Here is a 14308-nt window from a genome sequence, read left to right on the forward strand (position 1 = left end):
AAATATAACCAAAACAATGTTTCGTCTAATTCATTCTACAATATAGCCTACTTCAGTGGAACACAGCTGGAATTCACCCCTCTAACACGCTACCACCAGGACACCACTGCGTAAGAACTTCCATAGCATTTCACTGACACAGGAACCATGCAGTACTACTTTTTAAGGAATTAACCTTAATAACCCCCGCACAAACAGCAGTTACTCTGCACTTGAGGCCACAAAAATAAAGTAAAAATTCACCTCTACTTCTACAAGGTAAATAGGACAGAACTTAGCTCAACTTTTTTTTTAAAAAAAAAGGAAAAAAAAAAAAAAAGAAAAAAAAAGAGAGGGGCATTTTCCCCCTGAACCGCACCTACTACATGCTTCAAATGTTCAAGAAAGTACCCATCCCAAGGATACCTAATAATGCAAAAACACAGCACACTGGGCATTTCCAGTAACACTCTGAAATTGAATTGGTTAATGCATAAGCATGTAAGCAGTCCATCTTGTAAGTACTATTCAAGACAGTTTGCAAAAAGAACAGGACAAAAATATTTAGATGTAACCAACAATATGGCTAAAACTTAAATTGATGCTAATATATTCATGTCAACTCTGGACTCCTCAGCTAAAATCCATTTACCGTGTCTATATGGATATATAGAAAAACGTCAACAAGGTGGGATACGGGAGAAAAGTGAGAACATACAGAAACACATTTCCTCTTGTTAAGGCCTGTCAAGAAAACAAAGAACAAAAACACTGACATTTGGACCAAATCACGTGAACGACTATGAATTTTTAGCAAGCTTCACTTCCATTTTGGTGGTCCTCAAATACTTTTCTGAAGGTGATGCAAAGACCATTTCATGCATTGAGGGAAAAAATGGAAATTACCTAGCCTTAGCCTCTTCTGCCTAGTCTCCCCAAATCACATTGCCACCTCTTGTTTTATACTTAGACTGTAAATTTTACACACAGAAATTATCTTCTAGTTTGCCAACAGAATGCAAAGCCTAGCAGCCTGCTTTGTGCAACACAAGTGCCGGCAACAAACAGCAGCGTTTAGACTGGCTGATGAACACATGTTGGCAGTAGAGGCTTCCCACCCTGGAAACCGCAGGGCATCAATGAATTAAAGCCACCATCAAAAGACTTGATCAACAATTTGACCAGGACACCAACAGCAACACCTAGCATGGAAGGCACTGTTTATGAGACCAGCATTCAGTCCTTCCTCAAGAGAATCCCTCTCAGCGTCCCTGTGGGATGTTTCCTCACTACCCAGGGGGAAGAGCACCACCTAGTGAATCTCCGGCACCATTTCCAGAAGGCCCTGCACGATCCTGGTGGTATCATTCAACCCTGCTTGTCTTGCCATATTTGCCAGACAGAGCACCTGGTGATACGGATCACGTGAAGAAAAACATAGGACAAGTGACAGAATGCTCTGATGTAAATACTTTTCTTTCACTGCCTCACACGCAGCGTTTTGTCCTTGAACCAACTCCGTGTCCTTTAATATTACCAAGAGTGACCCAGAGCAAGCCCCAGAAAATGATCTACCTAAAGAAACTATTCCACAGGACACAAAAGGTAGAATTCCTGTTTGAAGGGGAAGCAAGAAATGTAGTTCTTCAGTATATTAAAAAAAAAAAAAAAAAAAAGAAAAGAAACGATGGCAAGTCAAAGTTCCTTCCAGACAACCCAAAGTGTCATAGTGACATCTCAGCAACTGTTTGTCTTCATTTAGATGACTGACATCAGTTAGTTGGAAGGAAAGGTAGAACCTTCAGAAGCAATCCACAGTTACACATTTATACCTGTACAGTATCTTTGGTAGTTTCAGGTGAGAGCTCCTAAACATTGGAATACAGAACTAGAAAGGACTGTCAACTCCAGTGCCCTGGAACCAAAGTCAGCCCTCAATTCCTAGACAGAAAAAAGTGCAAACCGAAAGAATCCCAGAGAAATAGCATTGGCTGTGACCTGCCTGACCAACTATGTACCGAAGTTTCTATTAAAAAGTAATGGCATGACAGCTACAGATGCATCGCCACAGATAAATACAAACACAACTATATAAATAGAACATGTCCACACACTTTCCTTCTGATTGTACCTCAAAACGAGATACAAACCTTATACAGAGATACTACGTGAATATAAGAACAAGACAATTAGTTTAGTAAACCGCTGAACATGAACTCCAACATCCAAAAGTAATGCTACTGAAGCAGAGTTGATGGTAAAGAGAAAGAAAGATCAGAACTATTTTTTTTCCACTATAAATGAACCTAAGTGCTTCAAGTCACAACCATCTGTAGAACAGAACAGTTGTTTAAACTTTGAAAAGGTTTTCCTATAGCAGAGATACTATTCTCGTACTACAGGTTTTTAAGAAATGAGCACAGATAAAGCACTATAACATTTATCCCTGTTTTAAAAAAGCCAAAGGTATTTCTCCTCTCCCTTGGAAACCAAACCAATGCATTAACTTTACTGGGCATTAGTATGGTTCTTCTACTGTGATGGACACTGGTGTTCCCTCCAGACTACAGGAGCAAAAATCTAAATATTTCATTCAGGTAGTGTGATGATTCCACAGAGTAATATTGTGATTTATGAAAAGGTACTAAAAACCTTTAGCTCCTAGTGACTTGAATGAAATTTATCGTTGCTTAGTAACTCTTAAAAAAACTAAGACATTTGAAAAGCTAGTAATACTGTGAGCAGCTGGGTAGAACTCTTGTTGCTTATAGTATTCTAATTGTCAAAAACTGACTACTCCTATGACCGTAGTACTTTACCATCTAATGTTGTACTTTGATAAATTTAAGGTACTCTGTACAAAGTAAACAGTTGATCTTCACAGAACTTCACTAAAATAAGTTTAATTATACTGCAGACCACCTATTTTACAGATGACACTGCTAAAATAAACTACTGTCCTGGTTTCAGCTGGGATAACTTTCTTCCTAGCAGCTGGTATAGTGCTCTGTTTTGGACATAGTAGGAGAACAATGTTGACAAAATACCAATGGTTTAGTTGTTGCTCAGTAGCGCTTACACCAGTCAAGGACTTTTTCAGCTCCCCGTGCTCTGCCGGGTGCACAAGAAGCCGGGAGGGGGCACAGCCGGGACAGCTGACCCCAACTGACCCATGGGATACTCCCCACCATATGACGTCATGCCTAGCATATAGAGCTGGGGGAAGCAGAAGGAAGGGGGGGACATTGGGAGTGATGGCGTTTGTCTTCCCAAGTAACCGTTACGCGTGATGGAGCCCTGCATTCCTGGGATGGCTGAGCTCCTGCCTGCCCGTGGGAAGGAGCGAATGAATGCCTTGGTTCACTTTGCTTGTGCACATGGCTTTTGCTTTACTTATTAAACTGCCTTTATCTCAACCCACAAGTTTTCTCACTTTTACTCTTCTGATTCGCTCCCCCATCCCACCAGGGGTAAGTGAGCCACCAGCTGTGTGGTGCTTGGTTGCCAGCAGGGGTTAAACCATGAAAACTACTCAAGCCATACTTACTATAGCCTCTTACTATAGCCTTGTATGACAGCATTATTCATACACTAAGTTTTCCATTTGCTACTAAGAAGCCATCCTGTTTTACAATTTTGACCTTATTCTTCAGATCACACTTATATGCCTGCAGCACCAAGCGTGCCAAGATCAGGGATTTTGTGGTACAGCCATGAGATGTTCTGCATTTTCTCCTCCATATAGACAAAAGTGTACAACACAAAGAGAATTCTTATCATAAAATACCTGCATCGAGTTTGTGTACTTTTGCGGGTTTATTATTAAGCTTTGTCATTATTCTTGTTGATATTGATTCTATATCAAATGCAATTGTATGACTCCTGCTGATATCAAGAGATGCTGTGAATCTGTATCTGAAGGCAGAATCTAGCTCACAGAAGATTAATACCTCTTACTGTCTGTAGTTCAGAGAAGTGTAGGTGTTAAGAAGCACTAACATGTCTTTCTTTTAAAAGGCATTCAGTAAACTGCTTATTCATCCTAATATAAAAGTAGATCAGAAAAACTGTGGGTTTCCACTAGAATTTAGGGTGCTTTTAAATAACAGCTACTTAAAATACTTCAGTGCAATTCATTTCTGCAACGTGGAAGACAAAGCACAATAGTGTTAAATCATATATGTGAGATATTGTCAAAAACTATTATATATTTAAATGCCCTCTAATACAAACTTTTGTTCATGTTTATTCAGTTATGATCAATTATGAATCAATAATCAGATTACAATAAAAGTGGACCTGGCTGGCATAATATTCCTTCCAAAATAAATTCCATGGGGGCAGTGTATATATTTTCTTTTTTTACTGCGGATTGCTACTTAATCAACAGTGAAGAACAGTCACAAAAGCATAATGGCCACAAAAGCAACATGCAGTAAGAGTCCTGACCCCACAGACTCTATCACAAAATCAGACCCACCCCACTGCCACTGCTTGTCCCACAGCAGCAGGAGTCTGCACTGCTGAGAAGATATTTATAACAGCCAAACCAGTTGTTAGATTAGACTATTGGAAAACTATAAGTGCATATGCATGTACATAGATGTACATTCACATTATACAACCACCTAAGTCATCAAGAATAACTGGAACAGAAATTTAAAAAAATGCTTTGGTGTATAGGGAACACTTTTCACTTTCAGCTAGGTAACGCTTGTACATCTGAACTGCATTGTGAAACCATCCTCTGTGTTTCCTATCTCTCCCTCCGCGGCGCAATCCTTCCTCCTTAGAACTTCACACTGTTAGTAAATCAGGATTCAGCACAGGTCAAAGGAAGAAGCAAGCAAACACACAACCCCAGCAGAAGTGATGCAGAAGAGTTAATGCTGCTTCAAAATTTCCATTTTACCCTGTTTTGGTAAGAACAGTACAAGAATTCTAGGAGAATGATGATTTGACTGGATAAATTTCTACCTGGATGGTCCTTGGGGCCTATTCAGCTCTTGCTTAAGGTTTTTCAGAATTAAATCAGCACATCTTTGATATGAATACACCATGACAAATTCTTAGAGACTTCCCCAAAAGGATTTCTCATCTGAATGACACCATGGATTTAAGACACCTCAAATTTCATTTAATGACTATCAAATAGCCAACCCCAATTTTGGGGTTGTCCTGTGCAGGGGGAGGAGTTGGACTTGATGATCCTTTTGGGTCTCTTCCAACTCAGGACATTCTATGGTTCTATGAAAGGTGTCCTCAATTGGGTAGAAATAGCAAAGTTATAAAAATCTTGAAAAATAGTCATCTTCTCTGGAAAAATATGGATAAATATACATTACCATGTCATCTCTCCAGCTCCTATTCATCAACAATAAACTTTAGGCAGAAGTATATTTGAAGGAACAGCAGGTAACAACAGTAAAAAAAAAAGCAAGAGTGATGTCTCTGGCTTTTGATGCCCTGATCACCTTCACAGATGAAGCAGCTTCTCTGAAACTCAGCCCATAAAGCTGTCTTCTCAGAGGTACACAGAGCATTACAAACAAATTGTAGCAGCATCTGACAAAGGAAGATTTCAAACATAGATATATACACACACGAGCACCAAAGAGGCCCCATATTTTAAGAGGCTATATAGTCCAAATGCCAAGCTCCCATCCCCTCAGTTAAGAAGTCTGTATGTTATCTAGTAAAAGCTTCACTGACAGTTACAATGGCTTTATGAGACGCTCCTATACTTGTTCCTGCAGCTCCATTTCTTGGCCAGCCTGCTCTCCTGCACCAACCCCAGGCAGGTCTCCAGAGGAAGCTACAGTTTCCAACTCTGCTTCTCAGACAGTTCAGCTCCAAGGACTAATGTCCCCTATGGCTTCCCAGCCAACCTCATTCCCGCTACACCTATTCCAGTTACTCTTATAACCAACACGTACTTTAATAACTAGCTCAACCTTTTTATCTCCAGCTTTTTTTATAGCTGGTGGCAATCAAGACCAAAAAATCAACATCCTGAGCTGATCCCTTTGCCATGGAAAACTGTACATGTAACTTTTTCTTCACTGCACCATCACCTCAGAGTTTCATTTGAAGATGTTTTTCTAAAGTGGTCAATCTCCCCCTCCTCCTAATCCCACCCTCAAAGTTTTCTTCCTTTATTAATTTTTGTAAGGTTCATATTACCACTGTTCAAATCCAGACCTTTCTTGCCTTGGTATCCTCCTACACTTCCAACTTCTTCCCCCTACTACTGCAATATGTTTCCATTAAAAAGGAAAAAAAAAAAAAAATCAACCAACCAAACGAACAAAAAGAATAATGGAGGCCATTCTGGGATTCTGGGTAGTATTTTGCAAGCTCGGTCCTAATGGATCTCTCTTCTGTAGAAAATAATTTGCTTTATTTTACCAAAAAAAATGATTTTTAGCTTTTCCACTGCTCTGACATGTCGCTGTCATGCCTTAGTTTACCCAACTGTAACACAGAGAATAATTATATGCATCTCTCCTTTCCCCAACACTTTGTCTGAAAAGTTTTATAGCATGTAAAAACAATTATACATATTCTGCTGGTGACCTTATTCTGTTCTTTCTAGGCTTGACCTGGGATTTGGATTTGGACTTCATAAGCCAAATTTCTTCTCTTTTAGCAGCTTTTACAGACTGATTTGAAGAAGCCGGTGTAGTGCTTCCTATACTAAAAATTACAGCTATGTTTCAATGGGTTTGTGATTCCTGAATTAGGAAAATAGCCATATTTTAATAAGTTGTATTTACATGCAAGTATTTTAATGTGGCCTCATTGTAGTTCACATTAGCTTTGCTGGGATTCCATCAAATATTATCATATGTTAGAGATTACTACAAAAATTCCTGCAGTCCACAAAGAATGTTGTAAGTCTGAAGTAAAAAACAAAACTCAAAACTCCAAAACAAACAATTTCTGCCTCCATATTGCACGTCACTATCAATAGCATCATCGTTTCCATAGCTACAAATGTAGACGGCTTCAAAGGAAAGAAGCAGAGAAACTGAAAATGACAATGCACAATCAAAACAGGCACATACAGTTTTCAGACGGCACATGTGGGATGGAGAGAGGAAGCAACGTGGTGGCACAGAATTCTGTGGGGTTTTTGCATTTGACAGCAATGCCAGTGGTCTGAGCACATCAAGCTCAGAACAGTAAGCAGCAGTAAACCTTTCACTGCAATATCACTTGATACATTTCTACACCTAGTGGAAGGAAGAGGAGAACAGAAAGGATGGAAAATACCAGCAGGAATCACCAAAGCCAATATACAAGGCAGGTGCCCCTCTCACGGATCTAGCCACCTGTAGGCTCGGACATATTTTTAAATCCTAAATCCGTTATGCTGCTTTTACCACAAATGATGCCAAAATATATATGCTACACCTAGTACAAACAATAACCATTCGAGGAGAGGATACAGCATCAACGTGAATCAGTGCACAGGGGTAGATACAAAACATGGGGATGAGAGCGTACAGGGAAACATGCAGTCTTACCACGTGAAAGGAACTCCACAGCATCTAGCAACCATTCTGTCCTTCGGCATTAAGTTTCTGCCCTGTAAATATTACCTATGTCATAGTTAACTTTACTATCAACCAACTACTCCGGAACTATGACAACATCCTGATAATATTCATACTGGACAGGCAGGTAAATTGTGTTCTTCCTGCAGCTGGAATTCCCGAGGTCCACACATGTGGACCTTTCTCCATCATTTCTATAATGATGAGTGTTGGAATAAAACCAAGGCCACCATCCAAGCAACAGTCCCACTCTTCTTCTTGACAGAAGAAACTTCAAAATGTAGAGGTATACTGTAATTTAATTTAAAAATCCAGACAAACAAACAAAACCAACAAAACAAAAAGCCACTTATCTCTAGTACCTTAGAGTACCCTGGCATTTGCAATGTAGTAACAAACTCAGTAGTTTACACTGGGAGGAAGATGCCTCCGTAGGGTGTGATGGCATATTCAGAAATGCATAATATTAGACTAATTCTTCCCCTATCAAAGTGAGTGACAGCACTTAGAAAAATTCCACCTACCGTGTCCTTCCTTAGTCTCACTGGCTCTAAGGAATACAGTTAGCTGCAATATCTTTTTTTCCAACAATCTTTTTTAAGGGAGCAGTTGATAAATGCCACATGAGGACACAGTATTATTGGCACACTACACTGGAAGTCACCTCTGGTACAAGCAGAGGAGAGGAGAATGGTTATTAGAAGATGGTGGTCACTGCCTCCTCAAATGTTGTCAGCGAACGGCTGTTGCTCCTTTACAACAACATTTGTGAAGTATCACACCTTGGGGGCATAGTTCCTATGAAGAACATCAGAGCACGGTAAACTAAGAAGTAGCTTGAGATTACAAATTCAGCCCATGCTATACGTGAGTACTGGCATATATGACCTTCAACAATTGTCACAAGAACAGAACAAACACCTCATTATCTTCATTACAGTGTTGAACGCCCCAACTGTTAGTAATTCTAATCAGCTTTGGCAAAAGCTATTTTAATGCTTGGGGCAGTGAGGAAGGTAGAGAATCAAAGTCTCGGTCACAAGAATATTACTCTTCAGACAAGGCTACAAAATGGAGGTATCACCTCTCAAATGAAGTTAGCAATTCAATAACCATTAAACTTAAAAATTAGAACTCCTAATCCTTGCAGCATATATTTGACTACAAAAGCAAGCAAAGCACAGACCAGAAAGATAAACAAAGGTTTAGCAGGACCAGCAGTGGGTCTAAAATGGAAGTTTTTCAAAGGCAGTTCTTGCTCTTTTAATAATTTGTGCCATGTATGAGATTTAAAAAAAAAAAAAAAAAAAACCACAGAGCGAGCAAACAAACAAAAACACCCGTGCAGGTCAGGCTCTGAAACTTAGAAAAGCTGCACAATATGGGCCTTACGTTACATCTCAAATTTATTCTTTAAGACCTAGCTTGTGGCAGTAAGCTATTGTTGCTGAAATCTGAGATTTCTGTATGAGCAACTTGTGATGTTAAAATACTATGGATTCTAATGCCTTATCTCTTTTAATTGCTGACTGGAATGGACTCCCTTAGAGAGAAGGTAAAAGCAGGCGTTCTACATTTTTCATGTTTGCCTGAGGCTACCAGCAGAAAAATTCAGGACTTTTTCTAAGGTAGGCCAATACCAACTGTGTCACATGTCATTACTTGATAATTAGGCTGATAGCCAAAAAGAATAATGCAGCTGACTTTCTATTGAAATAGGAAGTGTTCTCCAAGGCATAAAAACACTGACACAAGCATCTTAAAAGGCAATGTAAAAATGATATAAGGAATTATTTATCTGTACTTCTGTCATTTCCATCACAGGTTCAAATAAGTAATTCTAAGTTATGTATGCATTGAATACTTAATTATCCTATGCTGATTTTAAAAAAAAAATCATATCTGAAAGCAAAATGCAGTGAAACTCTTCTTTGACTATGAATACAAGCTACTGTGAGAATAGCAGGCTATCTACACTCTGCATTATTCTAGATTACAATCTGACAATCCATCTTTCTACAATGCTTCAAATAAGCAACTAATCACAAAGCAAATGCATTTAAAAAAAATAGAAAACCAGCCTCTTTTTTTGTCAAGAGTTTGACATTTACTTAAAGTGCAATAATGATTCTATAACGATTCAAGCCTTAAATACTGATTTTGTAAATACCAGAACTTCATTCTGTATAGAACTTTCTATAAAATGTTCCTGACAGAATCAGGATTCAGGAAACCCAGGGCTGTAACTCCATGCAGTTCAGCACATACTTAGTTCAGATTGTGTCTGAAAGTTAGACAGACTAGCAGAATTACCAGATTACAAAAATGTGTTTTATAGCCAACATAATGGTTTTCACTCAGCAGGGCCAAATTTTAGTTCTTCGTTAACACAAGTAGTAAGAGACAACTCATCCATTCCTTGCAGGTACCCATATTAAAAATGTGTGTTATTCCATGTGTTGATGTTGTATAAGCTACTGGAAGAAAGCATTTCCGCATTTGTGAATTTCTGCAACGTGATTCGAAATACCAAACTTCAAATTCAGTTTCTTTCTGAAGCCAGCCAATAGCACATTTACATTTTTTCCTACCAACTATTAATACTTGTCAAGTTGGGGGGGGAAGAGTCCTTCATGAAGGTGGCAGATCTAGTTCTTTGTTCACTCTGCACAGTGCTTTCATTTCCAACACAATGAAGTATTGTGTTTTCGAATGTATTACAAGGAATCCTGTGATTTAGTTGTTGCTATTAAAGAATTATATTCAGAGATGATACATTCTGAAGTTAAATGATTTCCACCTAACTATCCTCCTCTTATGTTCTAGACACAGAATCTACAACACATTTGATTACAGCAATATCATACTGCAGAAAAAGGCAGGTGACTTTTTTTAAAAGTTATCTATTATTTTGTTGCCTATTCCTTGCATACTGCCAAGGGACAGACTACTTAGTTTTCTCTCTGTACTCTAACACCAGCGTGCACAATCTGAAATGATCTTTTGAGTCACCATGCTAAAAAAATAAGTTGACATGTACAAAAATAAATACTGCAGGTAATGCTGTAGAAGGTCAGCGTTCTTCGGAAGTTTAATACTCAGTGCACTGCTTGCACTTTAGCAACAAGAAGGGAAGGGCCACTGGTACAAGGGAAGGACCACTGCTGCACTGGAAGACACAAACTGTTATCATCCTTTTACCACTGATTTACAAAGAACTAGAAAGGTGTTTGTTGTTTTGATTTGCTGAGCATACACCTGAGGTTTTGTGTCCTATACCTGCTCCCCATTTCTGAACTTCCCCTGCATCAGCAGGATTCTCAACGCTTGCCTTGGCAGTACCATTTCAGTCTGGAGGCTGTCAGGGGCAACGCCAAATTTTGGCATGAGGTCACACTAAATATAATGGGTCACAAGTTTGACCAGTTCCTCAGACAAAGTCACCACAGGAGAATAAAAACACTTTCTCTATGTTCCCCATCTGTGTACTAAATAAGCTGAGAAAAGACTTTTTTCTCAGCGTGGAAGTACATGACAAATGTGGAAAGATTCTGTTTAGAAAGATCAAAAACCTACGAAGAACCATATGAGCTTTGGTAGATTGCATTTAACATATGCAGCATATTTTCAGATACAAATTTATGCATACAGTTGCATTTTGAAACACACCTGTGGTGTTAATATCATGGTAACCCCATATTTTTTTTAGATGTGCATTCTTGCACAGATGGATAACTAAGGTTAAGCTCATAAATTCATTCACTTATGTAAAAAAGAGCCTAATTTTTCACAATAGCAAATACAACCACCTAACTGAAGTCAGCCACATATTAGAAAGTAGGAAGAAAAAAAAGCACCCATCAGACTTCAATTTGAGACTATTTTTTAATTTCTGAGAAACGAACACTTACCACAGTTACTGACGATACCTCAGTTCACGTCAAAGACTAAACTGAGTATATATCAGATGTTTTCTATTACAATTAACTTGCAAAAAAAAAAGTCAATGCCTCTAACAAAGCAAAAGTATTTTTTTCCACCTGATAAAAACAACCACAAACACGTTAGAAAGCACCGTGTTCTAGGAACAAACAAGCAGTTGCATAATTATGTATTTCAGTTTGTGAGCACAAAGTTATTTTTCTCCATTATTATTAGAATTTATTTCATTATTCTTTTTTGATAAACACAATTAAAGCTTTATAAAAAAATACATGTATAAATGCATCTCAAAATCCCCAAGCATTTACTGTCACTTAAATGAAAGCACAATGCCTAAATAAGCCCCACTACTGGAGTTCAATATCTGGAAATTTGTATATTGATGCTATTAGAATAACTAGATTAGAAATCCTTCTCAGAGAGAATCCCTGGAGTGTATGGTTTTGCTTTGTTTGTGTTTTGGTTTGGGTTTTTTTTAATGTTGTGGCAATTGCAGATAAGTAATATCCTTAATCAGTTTTTTCCCCTCATATGAAAGAAGTTAATGGTTCTGACTTCCCTGCACTCTAAAAATCTTTGCCAGAGACAGAAATACAAAATATTGTAGTATACAGTTAATATTTAGCTCTAAAACATCTGAATTCATTTTACAAATAGATTTTACAAGTGAACACTTGAACTCAAAACCTGTTCCAGTCTCTGGCGCATCACCACCGTCACATATCATGTGTATCAATGCAGAACATGAATGAAATACATTAACTATTTCAAACTGAAAATTAACTGTTTCTGAACATGATGCAAAATAGACACGTGTGCCTATTTTAGCATTTAAAACAACAGATCCAGTCATTTCTCAAAACAGGGGACCCTAGTAGTACCCGGGATATAGCTCTACTTTGCACATGCCATTTAAACTGCGTTAACCAGCACAAATGTCAACAGATACAAAACATTCCAAATTCGTGGCAGATGATTATGTTCCAAAATCAGACTGCTCCATTCAACACAAAGCACAGCAGCAGCATCTATTCATGAAATTGCAGAGAAACAGCAAAAATAATGGCCTCACTTGCTAGGCAAAAGAGTCCAGGACTTGACCATTTCCTGAAGTGCCTTCCTCAGCTTTTGAAAAACACACGCTCTTACCTTTCTGTACACCAGCATGTTTGGGGATTCATCAGCCACCCCGTTGCTGCTTTGCCCATAATTATTTCCTTGTGCCATGTCCCACAAATTTGATCCGCTTTTGAACGTTGCACTGTAAAAGGTAAAAGCGGTTTCAGTAAGACATCGCCTCAGGTCTCCTTCCTTCCCTGATGATTAACGGACCTGACTTTCTACCAACATGTTATCAGAATCAGCGTATGCTCTTATTCCAACAGATATTTACATTGGAGCAAAGCTGCTAATTCACCATTTACTGTCATTACTCTCTTTTGCCTGTAAATAATGAATGTAATATGTTAATCTAATTTAGACGTTAATGAATTGTCACTCCGAATAGCTCCCTGACATACCACTAACCGCATATCATGCAGACACCTGCTCACAGAGCACTCCTTCCTCCCCTGCGCAGGCTTCACCAAGGGATGCCCCGCACCTTCCAGACCACAGTTTTGGGAGGACTGACTCGGCCCACGACAGCATATTCAGCAGTGCCCTCTCCTCACGGCTCGGGCCATAGCAACTTCCACAACCCTCCAACGCACAAAAAGCAAACCAGACGCTTTAAACTTCTCTGTAATTCACCGGCACGTGTCCGCTCTTACCCATGTACCGGGGGGAGGGAAGCAGGTGACGCGGGGGGGAAAGGAAGAAACAAGCCAGAAAACCTTGCCGGTTGCTTTCCCGTACTTTCAGCGTACTTCACCGCAAAACACCGGCCCCGCCGCCAGCCCCGCCGCCTCCCCGCCCTCCCCCCGGTCACACGGGAGCCGCACGAAGCAAGAGCTCAGATCATGCCGTAGCTCCGGCTTTGCACGCAGGTTTAAGGATGCGCTCCATCTACAGACCACACCGGCGGCTGCGGGGAGCCCGGAGGGGCTGAGCTCCGCTCCAAACGCTAACCTCCAAAGCCCCCACCCCAGGCCCCTCGCCCACAGCGCCGGCCCGCCCCGCCCGGCCCCCGCAGCGCCCGGCCACGGGTGGGCGCCGCTCGGCAGGGAACGGCCGGCAGGACCGGCTCGCGCCGCCGCCGCCGAGCCCGCGGCTTCAGCACCGCGGACAGCGGCGCCCCGGCCTCCCGCCGGGCGGGGCGGGGGCGCGCAGGGGGCGCGCAAGGGGCGCGCAAGGCGCTCCCCGCCCGGCTCGTTTACCTCCTGGGCCAAGGTCACTGCGCGGTGGCCGCGGCTCCTCGCCTCCTCCTGCTGCTCCTGGCGCGCCCCGCGCGGTGGGTGTCAGCCGGCAGCGGGCGGAGGGACGCGGTGATCGCTCATTACACGCACGCACACGCACACACACGCACTGCGGGCGGAGGCGCTGCCGGTGCCGGTGCCGCCGCCGAGGCTGCGGCTGTCCCCTGCTCTGCCGGAGCGGCGGCAGCTCAGCTCCCTCCCCGCAATGGAGCGGCCGTCACGTGGGGGACGGGCACGTCAAAGGTGCTGCTGCTGCTGCCGCTCCGCCACACGGCAGCCCTCCTCCTCCTCCTCCGCCTCCTCCTCCTCGGCGCTCTCGGCTCGCTCACCGAAAACAGCGGCCAAGAAACTGCAGCTTCCAGCAGATCTGGCAGCAGCCCCTGCAAATGAGATTAGGCAGCGCGGGAGGGCTGGGCAGGAAGAGAATGTGGGCTAATGGGATGGGGAAGGAAGGGGGGGGCGTTGGTGGTG

General features: G+C 41.3%; 1 protein-coding gene across 5 annotated transcripts in view; it reads right to left on the bottom strand.

Moving 5' to 3' along the window:
• The window catches only part of RGS7 (regulator of G protein signaling 7), a 246041-nt gene extending 232002 nt beyond the window's left edge, over window positions 1-14039 (bottom strand). For 4 of the 5 annotated variants that reach the window (XM_064445778.1, XM_064445776.1, XM_064445775.1 and 1 more), the window contains exons 1-2: window positions 13799-14039; window positions 12630-12741 (exon numbers count right to left, since the gene is read on the bottom strand). In XM_064445778.1, coding sequence (XP_064301848.1) covers window positions 12630-12707 — 78 coding nt within the window. In that variant the 5' untranslated portion in view covers window positions 12708-12741; window positions 13799-14039. The remainder of the gene's footprint in view (window positions 1-12629; window positions 12742-13798) is intronic. The other variant, XM_064445777.1, reaches the window with a different exon arrangement.
• Between the last annotated feature and the right edge of the window lie 269 nt (window positions 14040-14308).

The sequence above is a fragment of the Phalacrocorax carbo genome, chromosome 3 (assembly GCF_963921805.1).
Source record: "Phalacrocorax carbo chromosome 3, bPhaCar2.1, whole genome shotgun sequence".
NCBI classification, from domain to species: domain Eukaryota; kingdom Metazoa; phylum Chordata; class Aves; order Suliformes; family Phalacrocoracidae; genus Phalacrocorax; species Phalacrocorax carbo.